This window comes from Lucilia cuprina, chromosome 2, assembly GCF_022045245.1.
Source record: "Lucilia cuprina isolate Lc7/37 chromosome 2, ASM2204524v1, whole genome shotgun sequence".
NCBI classification, from domain to species: domain Eukaryota; kingdom Metazoa; phylum Arthropoda; class Insecta; order Diptera; family Calliphoridae; genus Lucilia; species Lucilia cuprina.
This window is the reverse complement of record NC_060950.1, coordinates 4,057,885-4,078,375: the sequence shown is the minus strand read 5'-3', so window position 1 is coordinate 4,078,375 and position 20,491 is coordinate 4,057,885. Positions and strand designations below refer to the sequence as shown.

Below are 20,491 nucleotides of genomic sequence, written 5' to 3'. Positions count from 1 at the left end.
TAGTGATCACTTGTATTTTTGACCAAAAATCGATTTTACATATGAAATTGTCAAAAATCCTTAAATCGCTTATAACTCTGTAAATATGCGTTTAAATGCAAAAATAAGCTTTATTTGTGATCACTTGTATTTTCGACCAAAAATCGATTTTTCATATGAAATTGTCAAAAATTGTAAAATTGCTTATAACTCCGTAAATATGCGTTTAAATGGAAAAATAAGCTTTATTTGTGATCACTTGTATTTTCAACCAAAAATCGATTTTCCATACGAAATTGTCAAAAATTATAAAATTGCTTATAACTCCGTAAATATGCGTTTAAATGCAAAACTAAGCTTGATTTGTGATCACTTTCGACCAAAAATCGATTTTTCATATAAAATTGTCCAAAATTCTTAAATCGCTTATAACTCGGTAAATATGAGTTTAAATGCAAAAATAAGCTTTATTTGTGATCACTTGTATTTTCGACCAAAAATCGATTTTTCATATAAAATTGTCCAAAATTCTTAAATCGCTTATAACTCGGTAAATATGAGTTTAAATGCAAAAATAAGCTTGATTTGTGATCACTTGTATTTTCGACCAAAAATCGATTTTTCATTTGAAATTGTCAAAAATCCTTAAATCGCTTATAACTCTGTAAATATGCATTTAAATGCAAAAATAAGCTTGATTTCTGACCATTTGATTTTCGACCAAAAATCGATTTTTCATATGAACTTGTCAAAAATTATAAAATCGCTTTTAACTCCGTAAATATGAGTTTAAATGCAAAAATAAGCTTTATTTGTGATCACTTGTATTTTCGACCAAAAATCGATTTTTCATATGAAATTGTCAAAAATCCTTTAATCGCTTATAACTCTGTAAATATGCGTTTAAATGCAAAAATAAGCTTGATTTATGATCACTTTTATTTTCGACCAAAAATAGATTTTTCATATGAAATTGTCAAAAATTCTTAGATCGCTTATAACTCGGTAAATATGCGTTTAAATACAAAAAATAAGCTTTATTTGTGATCACTTGTATTTACGACCAAAAATCGACCTTTCATATGAAATTGACAAAAATTCTTAAATCGTTTATAACTCCGTAAATATGCGTTTAAATGCAAAAATAAACTTGATTTGTGATCACTTGTATTTTCGACCAAAAATCGATTTTTCATATGAAATTGTCAAAAATCCTTTAATCGCTTATAACTCGGTAAATATGCGTTTAAATGCAAAAATAAGCTTGATTTGTGATCACTTGTATTTTCGACCAAAAATCGATTTTTCATATGAAATTGTCAAAAATTCTTAGATCGCTTATAACTCGGTAAATATGCGTTTAAATACAAAAAATAAGCTTTATTTGTGATCACTTGTATTTTCGACCAAAAATCGATTTTTCATAGAAAATTGTCAAAAATTCTTAAATCGCTTATAACTCCGTAAATATGCGTTTAAATGCAAAAATAAGCTTGATTTGTGATCACTTGTATTTTCGACCAAAAATCGACCTTTCATATGAAATTGACAAAAATTCTTAAATCGTTTATAACTCCGTAAATATGCGTTTAAATCGAAAATAAGCTTTATTTGTGATCACTTGTATTTTCGACAAAAAAAAAATAGATTTTTTCATATGAAATTGTCAAAAATTCTTAATTCGCTTATAACTCTGTAAATATACGTTTAAATGCAAAAATAAGCTTTATTTGTGATCACTTGTATTTTCGACCAAAAATCGAGTTTTCATATGAAATTGACAAAAATTCTTAAATCGTTTATAACTCGGTTAATATGCGTTTAAATGCAAAAGTAAGCTTTATTTGTAATCACTTGTATTTTCGACAAAAAATCAATTTTTCATATGAAATTGTCAAAAATGCAAAAATAAGCTTTATTTGTGATCACTTGTATTTTTGACCAAAAATCAATTTTTTCATATGAAATTGTCAAAAATTATAAAATCGCTTATAACTCCGTAAATATGCGTTTAAATGCAAAAATAAGCTTTATTTGTGATCACTTGTATTTTCGACCAAAAATCGATTTTTCATATGAAATTAACAAAAATTCTTAAATCGCTTAAAACTCCGTAAATGTGCGTTTAAATGCAAAAATAAGCTTTATTTGTGATCACTTGTATTTGTGACCAAAAATCGATTTTTTCATATGAAATTGTCAAAAATTATAAAATCGCTTATAACTCCGTAAATATGCGTTTAAATGCAAAAATAAGCTTTATTTGTGATCACTTGTATTTTCAACCAAAAATCGATTTTTAGTATGAAATTGTCAAAAATCCTTAAATTGCTTATAACTCAATAAATATGAAACAAAAATCGTTACAGTTTAAAAACTGTAGCATACTTTCTGTAAAATAAAGGAAATAGAGATAGCAAACTGTTAATGTGAGAAGTAAGGGAAACAAAATAAACAAAAGTGATGCCAAACTGTTATATGAGAGTAAGAGAGTTGCCAATTTGAGAAGTCTTTACAATTAAATGTGTCTAGGCTTAATTGAGTTGATTTTGGGGTAAATGTCTTAACTTAAGAAAACTGTTACATTTGTGTCATTTTAAAATTTATTTTAAATATATTTAACAAATAAAAAATTGTATATAAAATACACTCACCAGTATTTCTTGGTATTTTTTCCCCCATTTACAGGCACAGTGGGTCGTAAATGCAATCGTAATAGCACTTTAAGTGATGGTTGCACATCTTTATGCTGTGGCCGTGGTTACAGTTTAGTGAAGGAACGACGAGCCGAACGTTGTCATTGTAAATTTCAATGGTGCTGCAATGTAGAATGTGACGAATGTCATGTCGAAGAATGGATTAGTGTGTGCAATTAAAAAGAACAAAATAAAAAATAAAAACGAAAAACAAAAACAAAAAACAAACCAAAACCAAACACAATCAACTTAAATTCTACAAAGAGACTTTTTTTACATAAATCTAAAGAAATTAATAATAAAAATAAACAATTTACAAAATAATAACACTTAATAATATTAAATATTATTTATTATAAAATAACACAAAATTTTATGCTTCTAAAACAAGTTGATCCGCAATAATAATAATAATGATAAAAAAGAGCAAAACAAAAAATGTCCTTGTACGTAAATAAAATTAGATATTATGTAGATGTCTGTTGTAAAATATAGTTTAGATGAATTTTACTTTTTTTAAAAAAAACCTATTTGTAGTATTATTATAACATTTTTGTTCTCTTCTTTTTCTCAACTTTAAATGAACACTTTAAAAATTTAAAAAAAAAAACTGAAAAATCCCTAAAAGTATGTAAGAAAAAAAAAACTAAATCTGATTTTTTTTAGTTGTAAATAATGTATTGAAAACAAAAATAAAATAAATTTAATAGTAATATGCTCATTATAAAAAAAAAAGTTGTATATTTTTTTTAAATTGTGATATTTTGCTGTGTAATCCAAAGGCATGTGTCAAAAATTCTAATTCTGACATTATTTCTTTGTCTAACTATTTTATAAGACTTTTAATTCAATTAACTTTTTAAAGGGCGCCTAGCGTACAATGCTCTTTTAGTTTTACTTTTCAAAAAACACTGGGCAGCGTTTCTTATATCTATCTATCTGCTGCTTCTTGTCATGACAAAAAGTGTTTGAAATTTGTTACAAGAAATATGTTTATTATGTAAGGCTTCATTAACAAATGCTTAAACCTTTTTATTCTTATGTTAACAATTTCAGTTGGCTTTTAGCAGCTTGTTAGGCTGCACGTTCGGTCGGTTAAGTTAAACAATATAATAATAAAAGTGAAAGTTAAAGTAAAAAACAATAAGCAAAAGTGTGGTGAATTTTGAAAATTAAAATAAAAATTTTAAAACAAGGTGAAAAACAAAAGGATAATAAAATTGCAATAATAAAGTTTATGTAATAAATTGTTTAAATATTGAATGAAACATGTTTGCGTTTAGTTCTAAAGAATCAAAATAATTAACTAAACATTAAAGGATTAAAAATTACATAATTACATATGTATATAAACTAAAAGGATTAAACAAATTTTATTTAACAATATAAAACTGAAAATTTGATTATAAATCTGTACAAATTTTTTTTTTTTTTAAATCCTTTACACGATAAAAAGGACGATAAAAAGGACATTTTTTTAATTAAAAAAGTAACAAAATGTTTACCAAGACTTAGCTGTTTGCTCTTACTAAAGCTAAATACTCAGAAAAAAATTAAAAAATGTGAAAGGACTTTTTTTAAATGGATGATTTGTTAAATATGGATTTAATATTAGAAACTATAAAAACAACAACAAAAATATAAAAAATAATAAAAACAAACCCCTTAATTTCTTCAAGTTAAAACTTCTTATTCATGAACTTTTATCAAAAGTTTATTAATTAAAATTCCATACAAAATGTATTTTATAAACCTTTGAATAAAGCAAAGAGTATTTATTGTACCCAGCAAAAAAACAAGTAGGAATGTATAGTCGAGTATGGCCAACCATAAAATACCCTACACCATGAGTATATTTTTTTAAATTTTTATTTTTCTAAAGAAACTTTTATGTTGAATTTTACCTTAATTCCAAAGTATTTAAGCATTTTATTGATAAATAACCAAATTTTCTAAATGAGGATTTACATAAGAGTATAGGTCAAACATGGGCCGATCCTCGGTAAATTTGAAGAAAGTATATATTTTTAAAGTTAGTTTTGTTGAGTTTTATTGCTATACAAATGGTTACAAGTCAATTAGATGTTGAAGATATTTTTTGAAAGGGGGTTTGTATGAGGGCTAGGGTCAAATAATGGCTGACCATTACGAAAATCTGCAGTGTCGTTTATACTTATATAAAACTTATTTGTGCCAATTTTTAAAAAGCCCAAATCGGGAAGCACGGTTGTATGGGTTGGGTGAAATAATTGACCGATTTTAATAGAACATTTTTAATAGGCCAAGAAAAATGCATGGTCCAAATTTCATCTAATTTTCCGGTCTGTACCTTGCGCACAAGGTTTACATGGACAGCCTGCCCGGCAGACGGACGGACATGTCTTAACCTAAAAAAATGATAAAGGGTATTGAGCCAATATTTTTCTGTGTTATAAATATCATCACATACGTATAATACTCTACCCACTATAGTGGAGTAGGGTATAACAACTTCCCAAGAAGAGAAAAAGAAGTTGAATTTACTCCATAGAAGTACTGAAAATGTCCTGAAGAAGTTATGATTTTAACACAGGTGAGGGGTTTATTTAATTCCAATTTACTACATCTAAAGTCAATACTTCAGGAGGTAATTTAGTAATTTAGAAGTTATAGTATTATATAAATATATATAAATAAATAAATAAATAAATAAATTACACGCATTTATCAATTAACTCCAAAAAGAAGATTTCACTATAAACACGTATACTCTAAATTAAAAAAAAAATGGATTCTTTTCACTTCTTTGGACGTCAATAAACATCACTTCCACAGAAGTTTAAAAAAATCACTTAGTTCTACTTTTGAAGTGATGATAAATGTTATTCTTTTATAAGTACTTCTCAGATCATTTACTATAACAGGAATATTTGAAAAATGTAGCATATTTCTCATCTTTATTAGATAATGTAGACCAAGGTTCAGTTTTATAATTTTTATGGAAAAACTATTTTTGATAATATTTTAAGAATCTTTTCCGAATACATAGCCAAAGTCAAAGTAAATTAATAAAGTAGCGACATCTCTTGTTGTACAACAACATCTACAAGTATTTTGTTTTTGGAATAATTCAAGATTGTGATAAAATAAAATTTAGTAAAAATTTCCAATGTGAACAAAACATAAATAAAAAATATTTCTTTTAAGTGGAAAATGCTAAGGTTTTAATTATATTATTATATATTATATATTATACTACTTTAAAACCACTTTTAATTCACTTTTTACAAATTTTAACAAATAGCAAAACACAATTAAAAAATGGCGACATAAACAATGTTAACAATTTTCAAAACAAACTTTGACAACTTGTTTCATTTATCTAGTTAGTCAGCTGTTTAAGTAATACACTGTGTCTTGCATTGACGTTAGATATAAATTTTCGGCTAGACTTTTTTATATATAAATTGTCTATTTTCTCGGTTATTTGTCAAGTGAGTCCTACATCACAGTTGGAAAATTTATAGCAGACCATCGTAATACCCAGAATTATGACATTTCCAAATGTTCTAATTTCCAAGAATTTTGCAAAAAATTAAATTTTAAATTAAAAACCACATATCTAAAATAAACAAATTAAACACTTAGGGAGTTATTTCGTAAATCCCTCAACCCCACTTAACTTCAATTTTCATATAAATTGTTTTTGTTTTTTCAAAAATTTTAAAATAATAAATAATTACTCACACATTTAACAAAACTGTCTTCTTATTCTGCAAAAAAAACCCACAAACTATTTCATATTTACATACACACAAACACATAATAAATTACGATTTTCTTTAATTTTGACATTTACTATTAACAATTTCATTGCTAAATATCATTTAAGAAAATGCATTCAAGAGAATAAACTCAATAACAACAAAAACAACAACATTACTCTCACTCAAAATTCCGCCAAAAACGGTATTAAAACAAAAACAAAAAACTTTTGCAATATAACTTTTTCATACATTTTTTTACAAACTTTAAACACAATTTTTAGTAAATAAATCAACACTTTTCGTCGAAATTTTTATAAAAAAATATTTATTAACATTTAATTTAGATATTTATGCAAAAATATTTATGAATTCTTTAGTTTTACATTAATAAATTATTATTTAATTGAATACAATTATACGCGTAACAACCGAACACTTGCAAAATTTCTAAGAAACTAAAACAGAAGTTGAAAACATAAGAAGAAGATAAAGAGTAGGAAGGAGGTTGTTGTTGTTATTAGTAATGTTGTTATTGGTATTAGAATAGTTAATACACATGTTTGTTTGTGTTAGTAATGTGTTAGTAAACTTGGTAAGAAAAATCAAAACAAACTTAATTTTGCTAATAAATATCAGAGATCTTAAAGAATTGATTCATTTCCATAATGAGTATTTTAATAAAATTATGTATAAAACAATGAATGGGTTAATAATGTTAAGATATAATTAAGACAAATTTTTCAGATCATATAGTACCACAGAAATATTTCAAAAAATGTATCATACTTTACATCTTTTTTAGAAAACGTAGACCTATTCCGAGGTCAAGTCGAAGAATTTTGTTGCAAACTAATTTTGCAATATTTTAAAAATCTTTAATGAATATTTTATTCCAGATAATAGCAAAAAAGATTTTACCAAAGTTTAAGTAAAATCTTTTAGACATTTCCTATTTTATTACAACTTTGTCTATCAGGCCAATTAAGAACAATTAGTTAGTTCGGGAGTTTTTTCTCTTTTTCATACTTTAGAAATAGAAGAAAGAACAAACTTCCAGGGAAATTATTATTCAGAATATACCGTTATCAACATCTCTGTACATATGTAGTATGCCAATCTTTAAGTAAAATCTCTATAACTTTGACTATCAGGCCAAATATGAATCATTATTTTCACTTTTGCATGCTTTCCAAGAAAATTATTATACAGAATATGCCGTTATCAACATCTCTGTACATAGTATGCCCAATCCACTACCACTTACATTCAAGTATTATTGTAGCTATGGATTTTTGAGATGGTTCTAGTCTACCAAATTTTAAGAGCATTCTTCTGCAACAAAATTACCTAATGCGCTATGCTACGACTTACATTCCAGATAGTGTAACGATATAGAAATATATATTATCTGGAAAGTACGTGGATGAGTATAAGTAATTGTTTCTATAAGTACCATAAAATACAAATGCTAGAATTCAAAAGTGATCGAAATTTCCAATAAATTTTTTTCTAAATTCTTTAAAAATGACTGAATTTGCCATCACCCGTCAACACATCTGGTGTTTTTATGAGCATTATAAAGTTAGAATACTCGGATATGTGTGTGATTTCATTTGGTCTATTTAGACCTGGTCCACATTAGGAAACTTTTGTTCAGAAACTTTTTCTTAATTTACTTTTGAAGTTTCCATATTTGTACGAATGAGAAGAATAACAAAACAACGAGTACGAGAAACTCCGCACCGCGAGGAGGATGATATTCTTTCTCTCTCACGCAAAATCAAAAGTTTCCCAAAAAAAAGTTTCCTAGTGTGGACCGACAGTTAATTAGTTATTAGGAACAGTCATTGATTTACTATGGAACTACAAACATTTTTTACAAATAAATGAGTTAGATTTTTTAAATCACATTTATAGTTAAAATATCTAAATTTTGTAAAAAGAACGTTTGATCAAAAATTTTACTCCTCTTTGAAATCACATACATACTTCAAAAATATACCAATTAAACAGTAAATAAAAGTAATTAAACAATATAATTATTAAATAAGGATAAAATGTTTAATTACCTTAAAAAATTACTTACACATTTAACAAAACTTTCCTTTTATTCAGCAAAAAAAATAGACAAACTATTTCATATTTACATACACACAAACACATAATATTTTGCACACTCTTTTTTTATTTTTGACATTTACTATTAACACTTTCATTACTGAACTTCATTTAAGAAAATGCATTCAAGAGAATAAACATAACAGCAACAACAACACCTCTCATTTATAATTCCGCCAAAAACGGTATTAAAACAAAAACAACAAACTTTTGCAATATTACTTTTTCATACATTTTTTCACAAACTTTAAACACAATTTTTACATAATACATTGACACTTTTCGACGAAATTTTTATAAAAAGATATTTATTAACATTTAATTTAAATATTTATGCAAAAATATTTATCAATACTTCCGTTTTACATTAATAAATTATTATTTAATTGAATACAATTAAACGCGTAACAACCGAACACTTGCAAAATTTCTAAGAAACTAAAATAGAAGTTGAAAGCATAAGAAGAAGATAAAGAGTAGGAAGGAGGTTGTTGTTGTTATATTTGTTATTGGTATTTAAATAGTTAACTCACATGTTTGAATGTGTTAGTAAACTTGGTAAGAAAAATCCAAAGAAACCCAATTTTGCTAATAAAAAGCAGAGATTTCAAAATGAAAAACTTTTAATAAAAATTTTAAAACATTTTATGCAAATCTATGTGCCTACCTCAAGCACATAGATTTGATGCATTAAAATATTTATTTTAAAACAAATAAGAAATTATAGTCGAGCGAGGCCGTCCTTATAATACCCTACACCTTTTACAGAAATAAAATGTGATTTAGTGGTCATAATAAAGCATTAATGATTCTATAATTATATTGAGGCCCTATAATTATAGAATCATCAAGTCTAGTATAGAACTTGGCTTTGCAGCCTTTTGTCGAGTTATGAGTATATTCAACATAATTATGAACTTAAAAGCCCTATTCGGCGGGTTCAGTTGTATGGGGGCTAGGTGAAAAAATGGACCGATGTTAAGCATTTTCAATAGGCTGGACCGATGGACCGATGTTAAGCATTTTCAATAGGCTTCGTCTACGGCACCATAGAAGATCATGTGCCAAATTTGATTAAAGTTTGATTAAAAGGTTAAGAAGCCCTATACGGGGGTACAGTTGTATGGGGCTAGGTGAAATAATGGACCGATCTTAACCATTTTCAATAGGATTCGTCCCTGGGATAATTGAAGATCATGTACCAAATTTCATTGAATTATCTTCAAAATGGCGACCTGTAGTTTGATTACAAGGTTTACATGGACGAACGTACAAACGGACAGACGTAGCTAAATCGACTCAGAAAATTATTCTGAGCCGATTGGTATACTAAGTAAGAATGAACGGACCTAGCCAACCATAATATACCTTATGTTAAAATGTGGATTAATTTTATAACAAAACTTTTAATTTGTTTTTTACATGAGTATTGAAATATTTTAATAATTTGTTTAGAAAAAAAGTGATTTTGTGAACTTTTATATAGGGACAAGGGTAAATTTGATAGGGTGATCTACGATTGCAGAATATTATAATTATGTTGGTGTTTACAAGAGAATTATAATTCATTATCTGAAGGGTACTTTGTATGGAGACCAGATCTTTACGCAAATCAGCAGTATCATTAAGACTTAAGTATATAAAACTATTCGGGGATTACGGAAGTACAGGGGCAAGCTAAATAACGAATTTAGACTTATGTATATAAAACTATTCGGTGGGTTACGATAGTAATGGAGCAAGTTTAATGCTGCACAGTTTTCCACCATTTTCAATGACCTAATATAATATATTAATAAGTCCATAGAATTTCTGATAATCCGGAATAAAGATTTAATTAATGTTGAGCATTTTTTGGATTCCCAATGAAATCGTCTGGAAATTGGGCAATTAAAATCCTTATATATATTTTATAATGTTATAAACTTTTAAAGTGTGACAAATAATTTTTATTTTCTAAGCAAAAATCATCACAATTCTTAACCTCTAAGTTATTAAATTTATATAAACCGATTCCAATAAGATAAATATTTGTAGCAAAAGATTGTAAAATGCTTAAGTAACTCATAAGGTTATTTCCTCCCCTAAATATTCCCTATAAATTGGCAACATTTTATTTGACTAAATTTCGTAATTAAAAATAGAAAAACAATAAAACCAGGGTCAAATGGTTCTCTTATAAGGTTTCATCTGCTTACAATGAACAGACAGACAGGCATAGACAGACACAGAAATTTGCAAAAAAAAAAAATTAAATAAAAAGAACACGAAACATAAATCGTGTCTAATGAGATTTACATTGATTCTACCACCTTCGTCGTCCCAACAACTAACATTTTAACAATTAAACCACCTATTTTCCAAGGTGTTTTAACATTACAACAGTTCATTGGGTATCACTTGACCAACGAGTGTTTAACTGAACAGACGTTTTCTTTCTTTTAGTTCTAGAAATATTTACAGAATTTTGAAATAGCAAAAAAAGCCATAGCAAAATGTATTTGCCTTATACTCAATTACCGGATCCTACGGATAAATTTGAGATTTATGAAGAAATCGCTCAAGGTGTTAATGCCAAAGTATTTCGGGCTAAAGAGCTTGAAAATGATCGTATAGTGGCATTGAAAATCCAACATTATGATGAAGAACATCAGGTTTCCATAGAGGAAGAATATCACACTCTAAGGGATTATTGTAATAGCCCCAATTTACTGGAGTTTTATGGGGTTTATAAATTGGAAAAGAGTAATGGACCGGATGAGATTTGGTTTGTACTAGAGGTGAGTATTGAGAGAATTAATTTAAAACAATTGAAACTTTTATAAATAGTTTTTCTCTTGATTAAAATTTAAAGTATTGTGGCGGTGGTACGGCCATAGATTTGTCCAATAAATTAATTAAATTGGATCGTCGTTTGCGTGAGGAGCATATCTCTTATATCATACGCGAAACTTGTCGTGGGGCCATTGAACTTAATCGTAATCATGTCTTGCATCGTGATATACGAGGCGATAACATTTTATTGACCCGGGATGGCCGCGTTAAGCTGGGTGATTTCGGTCTGTCACGTCAAGTGGAATCAACATTTGGTAAACGTGGCACTTGCATCGGTTCTCCTTGCTGGATGGCACCTGAAACTGTATTAGCCATGGAGAGCAGTATGTATTTCTAATTGTAGAATTATTTCAGATAATTTACTCATTCTCATTTTTAGGAGATCCTGAAATAACAACACGTGTCGATGTTTGGGCCTTGGGCATTACCACCATTGAATTGGCCGATGGCAAGCCTCCATTTGCCGATATGCATCCATCGCGTGCTTTGTTTCAAATTGTACGTAATCCCCCTCCGACATTATTTAAGCCCTCGAATTGGTCTCAACAAATGAACGATTTCATATCAGAATGTTTGGAAAAGAATCAAGAGAATCGACCCATGATGGTGGAAATGGTAGAACATCCATTTCTGACAGAACTTTTCGAAAATGATGAAGAGGTATGTTAATATTAAATCAAAGTTTTATTCGAACCTATTCGAATAATAAAAGATCCAGATTTTAATATAAACTGTATTCCATTACCAACAGATCAGAACAGAAATAAGCGAACTTATAGTTCTCTCACGAGATGCTGGCAGCTTGTATAAAGAACCCGAAATTTTTGTAGATTGCGGTTACATTAAACGTTTCGAGGGCAAACCGGAACGCATGTACCAAGAAGATTTGGCTGCCATCGAGAATCCCGTAGAGGAAAATATTTTAGAAAATCTTCGTATACGTTTAGAAATGGGTCAATCGTATTCGTTTATCGGCGATATACTCTTAGCCATTAATACGAATGACATGACAAATGAATTTCCCATAGAATTTCATCAGAAATATAATTGTAAATCACGTTCGGAAAATTTGCCACATATTTTTGCAGTAGCCGATGTAGCCTATCAGGATATGTTGCATCATAAGGAACCACAACATGTGGTATTTTCGGGAGAAAGTTATTCGGGTAAATCGACAAATGTTAAACTAATGATTAAACATTTGTGTTATTTGGGGGCTGGTAATCGGGGAGCCACGGATCGTGTGGAGAATTCTATTAAGGCCATAATGATGATGGTCAATGCGGGTACTCCGATTAATAATGATTCAACACGTTGTGTTTTGCAATATTTTATAACATTTGGCAAAACGGGCAAGATGTCGGGTGCCGTTTTTAATATGTATATGTTGGAAAAGTTAAGAGTTTCTACCATGGATGGGTAAGTTGGTTATTTACGAAGCTTAATTATTTCATTCGTTTTAATATTGCATGGTTCGTTCGCAGAAACCAACATAATTTCCATATATTCTATTATTTCTATGACTACATGAATGCCGAGGGCTTGTTAAAAGAGTACAGTTTAAAACCCGAACGTGGTTATCGCTATTTGCGTATACCACCCGATGTGCCACCCACTAAACTCAAATATCATCGTGATGATCCCCAGGGTAATGTGGAACATTATCGTGAATTTGAGTCGATTTTAAAAGATTTGGATTTTAATCACAAACAATTGGAAACGATACGTAAAATATTAGCTGCCATTTTGAATATCGGCAATATACGATTCCGTACATCCGGTAAATATGCAGAGGTTGATAATACCGAGATAGTGACACGTATTGCTGAGCTATTGAGAGTTGATGAAAAGAAATTCATGTGGTCCTTGACTAATTTTATTATGGTCAAAGGTGGTATAGCGGAAAGACGTCAATATACCACAGAAGAGGCCAGAGATGCTCGTGATGCTGTAGCCTCCACCATATACTCCAGATTGGTTGATTGGGTTATCAATAAGATCAATATGAATATGGCTTTTCCAAGAGCAGTTTTGTAAGTAAATAAATTTAGTTAAAAATGTTTCTATCTTAACTATTTCCTTAAAAACAGTGGCGATCAAAATACTATTGTCATACATGACATGTATGGTTTTGAATGTTTCAATCGCAATGGTCTCGAGCAATTGATGATTAATACTCTGAATGAACAGTTGCAGTATCATTATAATCAACGTATATTTGTTAATGAAATGTTGGAAATGGTAAGTAATTTTTAAGATTTTCGAAAAGATATTTATAATTACATTTTGAAAACTTTCTAATCATTATAAAAGGAAGCTGATGATATACCCACGATTAATCTAAATTTCTATGACAATAAAGTGGCTTTGGATAATTTGCTAACAAAACCCGATGGTCTATTCTATATCATTGATGATGCCTCTCGCATCAGTCAAGATCAAGATCTAATAATGGGTAAGTTAAGGAAATTTTACTTAAAGATTTCGGTAGTAAATTGATCTTCTTTAGATCGCGTTGTGGAGAAACACAGTCAATTTATTAAGAAACATACAGCCACCGAAATATCAGTGGCTCACTATACGGGACGTATTATTTATGATACTCGTGCTTTTACCGATATTAATCGCGATTTTGTGCCACCCGAAATGATTGAAGCATTTCGCTCGTCTTGTGATGAGAATATCATGATCATGTTTACCAATCAATTAACAAAAGCCGGTAATTTGACCATGAATTTCGAGGTCCAACATAAGGCGGACGATAACAAGAAACCAGCTTATGTAAGTAGAGTTTAGATAAATTTTATTAGTAGTTCCTAATCAAAATTCATTCGTATGTATATAAACATCTGGTTTACAGAACATAGAATCTGAATATTACAATTACCTTTTTGTCAATTTATTTATTTTCAATTCCATTATCTTTACAGATCCTTAATCACTTAACAAATGGTGTTATATCACAAGTTAATAATCTACGCACTTTGGCTGCCAATTTCCGTTACACTTGCTTGACCATGCTCAAAATTTTAAGCCAAAATACCAATGTAGGCGTTCATTTTGTTCGCTGTATACGTGCGGATTTGGAATATAAACCACGAAATTTTCATTCAGATATGGTACAACAGCAAATGAAGGCATTGGGTGTTTTGGACACGGTTATTGGACGACAACAGGGCTACTCGTGTCGTTTATCTTTTCAGGAATTCCTTAAGAGGTTTGTTTTGTTTTGGAATTTTATAAATTTGTAAAAATTTAAATAATTTAAAAAATTTGTTTCTTTTGTATAGATATCAATTTTTGGCTTTTGATTTTGATGAAACTGTCGATATTACTTCGGATAATTGTCGTTTGCTATTGATTCGTTTGAAAATGGAAGGCTGGGTGATTGGAAAGACTAAAGTATTTTTACGCTACTATAATGATGAATTTTTGGCAAGGTAAACCCATTTATTTGTTTATTTGTTCAATTTTCTGAAATATTTCCAAAGTTCTCAATTTGAATTTCAACAGAATTCAATTTGGATTCGAATTTAAACTTGTTTTACGAATTTTCCAAATGAAAAAAGTCAGATATTTACTAAAATCCCCCTTTTTGAGAAGCTATTGAGTACTTCCTTTTAGGCCACAAAGCTTTCATTCAATATTTATTAATGGCTCAGTTATGGCATTCTTTCAAAAAACGACCATTATAGAAAAGTCTTCTTGAGTTTTTTTGCCACTTTTCGTTCAAACTAGTGGCCGAAATATCGTATACATTATAGACCAAAATTTTCCTTTTTGATATGATGTTCAACTTAGAGCTGGTTTTTTGAGTTGTCAATCAAATGCCAATTAATAATCAGATTAGTTAATCTTAAAATAAATTGGTTCTTATGTTAATCCCCTATGATATTTTTCAGTACAAGATTAAACTTCGCAGTGTTGCCATACAAAACAACAGAAATCGTCACTGTTTGTTATCAAAAAGAATGCATGTTTTATAAAAAAGAAGAAAACTTAAATTTAAAACAAAAAGTCCCCAAAATTAATACTAATCGATAAATCAAACATTTTAATGTTTTTTTAATAAAAATTGTATTAATTTTTTGGCATCAGCTGTTTACACTTTTGCTCAAGTTTAAACCACCTCCATTGGGAGCCTAAACTAGCAAACAAAATTAGCTGATTGAGGGCGGGTTTCTTACTACTCAGATAAACTTGGCTTAACTTGTTGTTAGATTAAACGGCGGACTTTAAACGATGATTGTGTTTCAGTTATGGATTTAAGTTCTGTTAACTTTGCTAGTATTACCAACTTTTCACTCAAAAACATAAACAATGAACGGCTGTTTTTTGCAAACAATACTTTGTATAATGGAAAATTTGTGAAAATTTTAAATACAATAATAAATAAAACAAAACAAATCAGAAAATTGCAATTTACTTAAAATATTAAGTTTTTGTTCTTCCGAAATAATTGTTTTATTGTTTTTGTTAATTGTGTTTTCTCACTTATAACTTGAGTTTAATTGGCCAATTACAGTCAGTCAAACTAAGATAATAAGTAACGTTACTGATTACTGAAAAACACAAAAAATATACATATTAAACTAGGTTTAAACACAGAATGTAGATTATCTTTATCTGAAAAACTCACCCTCAGTTAAACTAAGATAATTGTTCAATTCACAATCGATGTCGTATCGTTGTAAGTCATAAACATGTTTCAAATAAAGTTTTTTGAAACAAAAACAAATCAATAATAAAATATAACGACATACTACAATACAACCGTACAATGCCGATTGTGAATTGGACAAATAAGTAATGTTACTGTTTACTGAAAAACACAAAACATATATTAAACCAGGTTTAACCAAATAATGTAGATTATCTTTATCTGAAAAAAACCCGCCCGTAGTATTCAAAAACAATTTTCGAAGATTAATTTTAATTTTATCCCTAATCATTCATCTAAAGATTGGCCCTTATACAGTTTTCGCAATAAGGAAACACAAAATTAAAATCAAATCCGAATAGATCTCACAATGAAATTGTCGTTGAAGTGAAATTAGTACAATTTCCGAATTTAAATTCTATTATTTCTCTTTTAAGATTATACGAAATTCAAGTCAAAAAAATCATAAAGGTTCAGTCAATGATCAGAGCTCTATTGGCACGTAAACGTATGAAGGGTGGAAGTAGCTCTGCAGCAAAAGGTAAAAAAATACTATTTTCATAATCTTAAAATCTTATAATAGAAACAATACTAAATATGTTTATTCTCTGGTATTTATAGCAAAAGCTATGGGACAACACGATGTAGCAGCTTCTAAAATACAAAAAGGTAATGATGAGAATGAGGATCAGGAAAATGATCATCTACTCAATGTACCCGAAGTTGATTATTTAGATATAAGTGAGACAAATTCTGAAGCTGAAGAAACATTCGAAGACGATCGCAAAGAAGAGGCCTTAGCAGCGGCCCAAGTAGCTCAACGTGAAAATGCCATGCTAGATGATGACCAAGATGAATAAATAGAAAATAGAACAAAAATTTGATTTAATAATTGTTGCAAAACAAGCGAAACCAACAGACGTATTATAAACGTCTATATATTAAAAAAAATATTAACAAAATATTTATATTTATTACATGTATAACTATTTCACATATAAAACGTTATTAGCCCAACAACTAATTAGTACCTAAATAGTTGATATTAAAGAAATATATAATAATACCAATAAATTTTGAATTTAAACATTCTCTACTAAACAAAATGTAAAGTTTTCTTGGTTTCTGGCCAAAAATGTTTATGGTATGATTTACATGTTTTTTAGAAGAAAAAAAAAACACAAACTAAATAACAAATCATATCAATGGAAAAATTAGAAGCACAATAACAAATTAACATTTAACTAAATGTATGTTATAGTGTCAAAGGGATTAAAAAGAAAAGCTGCTTATTACGGACTTCTTCTTCTTTCTCTCTCTCCCACACACTTAACTATTATAACACTATATTTTATTTATAACATCTATCGATCGATCTAATGAAACCTTTTATAATAAACTGAAAAAAAATATTATTGAAAATAAATGAAAAATTAATTAAATTAACGCGATAACAGAAAAAGAAAATATCAACCACGCAATAGCCTTGACCCATGTAACATATGTTTTAGCAGCCTTTCTTCCTTCCTTACTTCTCCTTACCAAGGCAATTGGCAAATAAACAATCTTTAGTCTCATTTAATTGTTATAAATTGTTGTTGAAATTTTATTAACATTTTAATATTCTTGTTTGCATTTGTTTTCTTTTCTTTGTTTTTATTTCTTTCTATTTTAACATTTTTTTTGTATTTAAGCTTACCGTGGTTTTCGTGAACGCCAACGTTATGCTCCTTTGGTGAATGAAAAGACTGGTCAAATCAATCAAGAGACTGCCGAATTCATACGTCATTATGTGCGTAAATGGCGTGAAAAATCTTTATTCCAAGTTCTTTTACATTATAGAGCTGTCAAATTTCAAGATTTTGTAAATTTATGTCAACAAGTGAGTATGAAATTATGCTTAGGTCGGGTTTTTCAGATAAATATAATCTACATTCTTTGTTTAAACCTAGTTTAATATATATTTTGTGTGTTTTCAGTAAACAGTATTATCTTAGGGCGAGTTTTTCTTATAGAGATAATCTTCATACTTTGGTTAAACCTGGTTTAATATGTGTTTCGTGTTTTTCAGTTATCAGTAAAGTTACATATTATCTTAGTTTAACTGAGTGTAATTTGCCAATTAAACTCAAATTATAATTGAGAAAATACAATTAACAAAAACAATAAGGGCGGGTTTTACAGATAAAGATCATCTTTATTCCTTGGTTAAACCTGGTTTAATATATGCTTTGTGTTTTTCAGTAAACAGTAACGTTACGTATTATCTTAGTTTAACTGAGTGTTATTGGCCAATTAAACTCAAGTTATAAGTGAGAAAACACAATTAACAAAAACAATAAAACAATGATTTCGGAAGAACCAAAACTTAATATTTTAAGTAAATTGCAATTTTCTGATTTGTTTTGTTTTTTTATTATTGTTTTAAATGTTTATTTATAATTTTTCCAAAATTTTCCATTTTACAAAAATATTGTTTGCAAAAAACAGCTGTTCATTGTTTATTTTTTTGACTAAAAAGTTGGCAAAACTAACACAGTTAATTGAGCTTAAATCAAAAACTGAAAAACACAATCATCGGTTAAAGAACGCCTAAATTTGTTCCTAGTTTAATCTAAGAGCAAGTTAAGCCTAGTTTAACTGAGTAGTAAGAAACCCGCCCTTAGTTTAACTGAGTGTTATTGGTCAATTAAACTTAATATATAAGTGAGAAAACACAATTAACAAAAAGAATAAAACAATGATTTCGGAAGAACAAAAACTTAATATTTTAAGTAAATTGCAATTTTCTGATTTGTTTTGTTTTATTTATTATTGTTTTAAATGTTTATTTACAATTTTTCCAAAATTTTTCATATTACATATTTCATATTTTAAGTGAAAACTTGGCAATACTAACTAAGTTAATTGAACTTAAATCCAAAACTGAAAAACACAATCGTCGTTACGTTCCGAGTTTAATCTAACAGCAAGTTAAGCCTACTTTAACTGAGTAGTAAGAAACCCGCCCTTAATTCTTTATATATTGGGTTTAAACTGAAATATTTTCAAATATTTCAATTCAAAATTTCGAAATTAACTTCAAAAAGTTTGCAAGCCACTTACTAACGTTATACCCATTCAAATACTTTAAAATATTAATAAAATATTTTTTTAGGTTCACATTTACAATCAGCGTGTTGTAGCAGGTCTTAATAAATGTACTCGTACCGTACCTTATGATCGCATTAATACAAGAGAAGTTAATTCCTCACAACTGGGACCAATGCCGGTAAGTTAGTAATCGAATCAGAGGCAACATATTTCCACACATTTCTACTCTCAATCAGGTGGCTGTGCGTAAATTACCCATGCGTCTAGATCAAATACCATTCTATGATACACAATATATGGTAGATCCAGCCAATTCAATGAAACGACAAACGTATGCCTCAACCATGACAACAATGATGACAAATGATGAAGAACCCTGGGATAGTCCATTGCAAAGAAATCCCTCTATGACTTCATGTCTCTTGACATATAATGCCTATAAAAAGGAACAGGCCTGTCAAACCAACTGGGATCGTATGGGTGAGAGTGATGTTATCTATAATCAAAATTTCTATCGTGATCCCAACATAATGAGAAGGTTAGTTATATAAACAAAAAAAGAAATGATAAATATAAATGTAAAACAAATTTGTAATCATTTTGTAACAGAAATCAAATGCAAATGCAAATGAATGCGTACAATAGCTACAGCAACTACAATAATGCATTTCCTCCCTGGCAAGGTAATCGCAATAGTTCGCGACGCAATAGTATTAAAAATTATCCTGCACCACCGCCACCACCTATGCCACCCATGCAGCAAAACATGTATAATAGACAAATGAATCAGAATCAATCGAATATGCGTAACTCATATCCACCAGCTCAAAATCCGGTTAATGAGCTACAAAATCTAATAGGTCGAAGAGATTATAATGATGATGTATGTAGTTTTCTAATTTTAAATAAAAACAATTATTTTTTTAATTTTCTTTTTTTTTTTTGTAGAATAACGATGAACCTCCCTTCAATTTTAAGGCCATGTTACGCAAAACCAATTACAACCGACCTGAAAACAACTCCACCACTTATGAATTTAATCAAAATAATCAATTTCAAGCGCCAAAACTACGACCCACCGGCAGACGCTTTGACGAAAACAATGCGCCACAATATGGAACCACTAATCGAAATTTTTCAGCTTCCACCAACCAACAGTCTAGCAGTTACTCCAACGATTACAGCAATCAAGAAGCAGCTGCCTCTAATGATGAGGAAGAATATGAAATATAAAATTGCTAGACGAACAAATGGTTTATATATATATATACGTTTTTTTAATAATAAAACATAATGGTTTGGATTACTTGTAAAAAAAAATTGAAATTGAGAAAAATAAAACTGAACTTTTAGTAATGTAAAAC

General features: G+C 28.8%; 2 protein-coding genes across 3 annotated transcripts in view; both read left to right on the top strand.

Moving 5' to 3' along the window:
• LOC111688838 (protein Wnt-10b) overlaps positions 1 to 3,120 on the top strand; it is a 41,485-nt gene extending 38,365 nt beyond the window's left edge. The window contains exon 6 of the mRNA XM_046945217.1: positions 2,668 to 3,120. Coding sequence (XP_046801173.1) covers positions 2,668 to 2,855 — 188 coding nt within the window. The 3' untranslated portion in view covers positions 2,856 to 3,120. The remainder of the gene's footprint in view (positions 1 to 2,667) is intronic.
• Positions 3,121 to 3,735: 615 nt separating this feature from the next.
• On the top strand, positions 3,736 to 20,472 carry LOC111688480 (neither inactivation nor afterpotential protein C). Of its 2 annotated transcripts, none has more exons than XM_023450996.2 (18): positions 3,736 to 3,871; positions 10,985 to 11,319; positions 11,394 to 11,697; positions 11,754 to 12,034; positions 12,126 to 12,793; positions 12,859 to 13,407; positions 13,465 to 13,615; positions 13,688 to 13,829; positions 13,884 to 14,155; positions 14,305 to 14,591; positions 14,665 to 14,814; positions 16,472 to 16,575; positions 16,656 to 16,703; positions 17,729 to 17,916; positions 19,192 to 19,305; positions 19,364 to 19,665; positions 19,737 to 20,010; positions 20,076 to 20,472. In XM_023450996.2, the coding sequence occupies exons 2-18, from the start codon at positions 11,035 to 11,037 to the stop codon at positions 20,358 to 20,360; spliced, it is 4,404 nt and encodes a 1,467-aa protein (XP_023306764.2). In that variant the 5' UTR covers positions 3,736 to 3,871; positions 10,985 to 11,034; the 3' UTR covers positions 20,361 to 20,472. The 2 variants fall into 2 exon arrangements, with proteins under 2 accessions (XP_023306764.2, XP_046801158.1); XM_046945202.1 differs by lacking the exon at positions 3,736 to 3,871 and adding an exon at positions 3,889 to 3,914.
• The last annotated feature ends 19 nt before the right edge of the window (positions 20,473 to 20,491 follow it).

Excerpts from the sequence above, each read along its gene's own strand:
- LOC111688480 (XM_023450996.2), top strand. The coding sequence starts at position 11,035 with ATGTATTTGCCTTATACTCAATTACCGGATCCTACGGATAAATTTGAG. Across the intron at positions 13,408-13,464 it reads GCTTTTCCAAGAGCAGTTTT|TGGCGATCAAAATACTATTG; the intron begins GTAAGTAAATAA and ends CCTTAAAAACAG. Across the intron at positions 17,917-19,191 it reads TTGTAAATTTATGTCAACAA|GTTCACATTTACAATCAGCG; the intron begins GTGAGTATGAAA and ends ATATTTTTTTAG.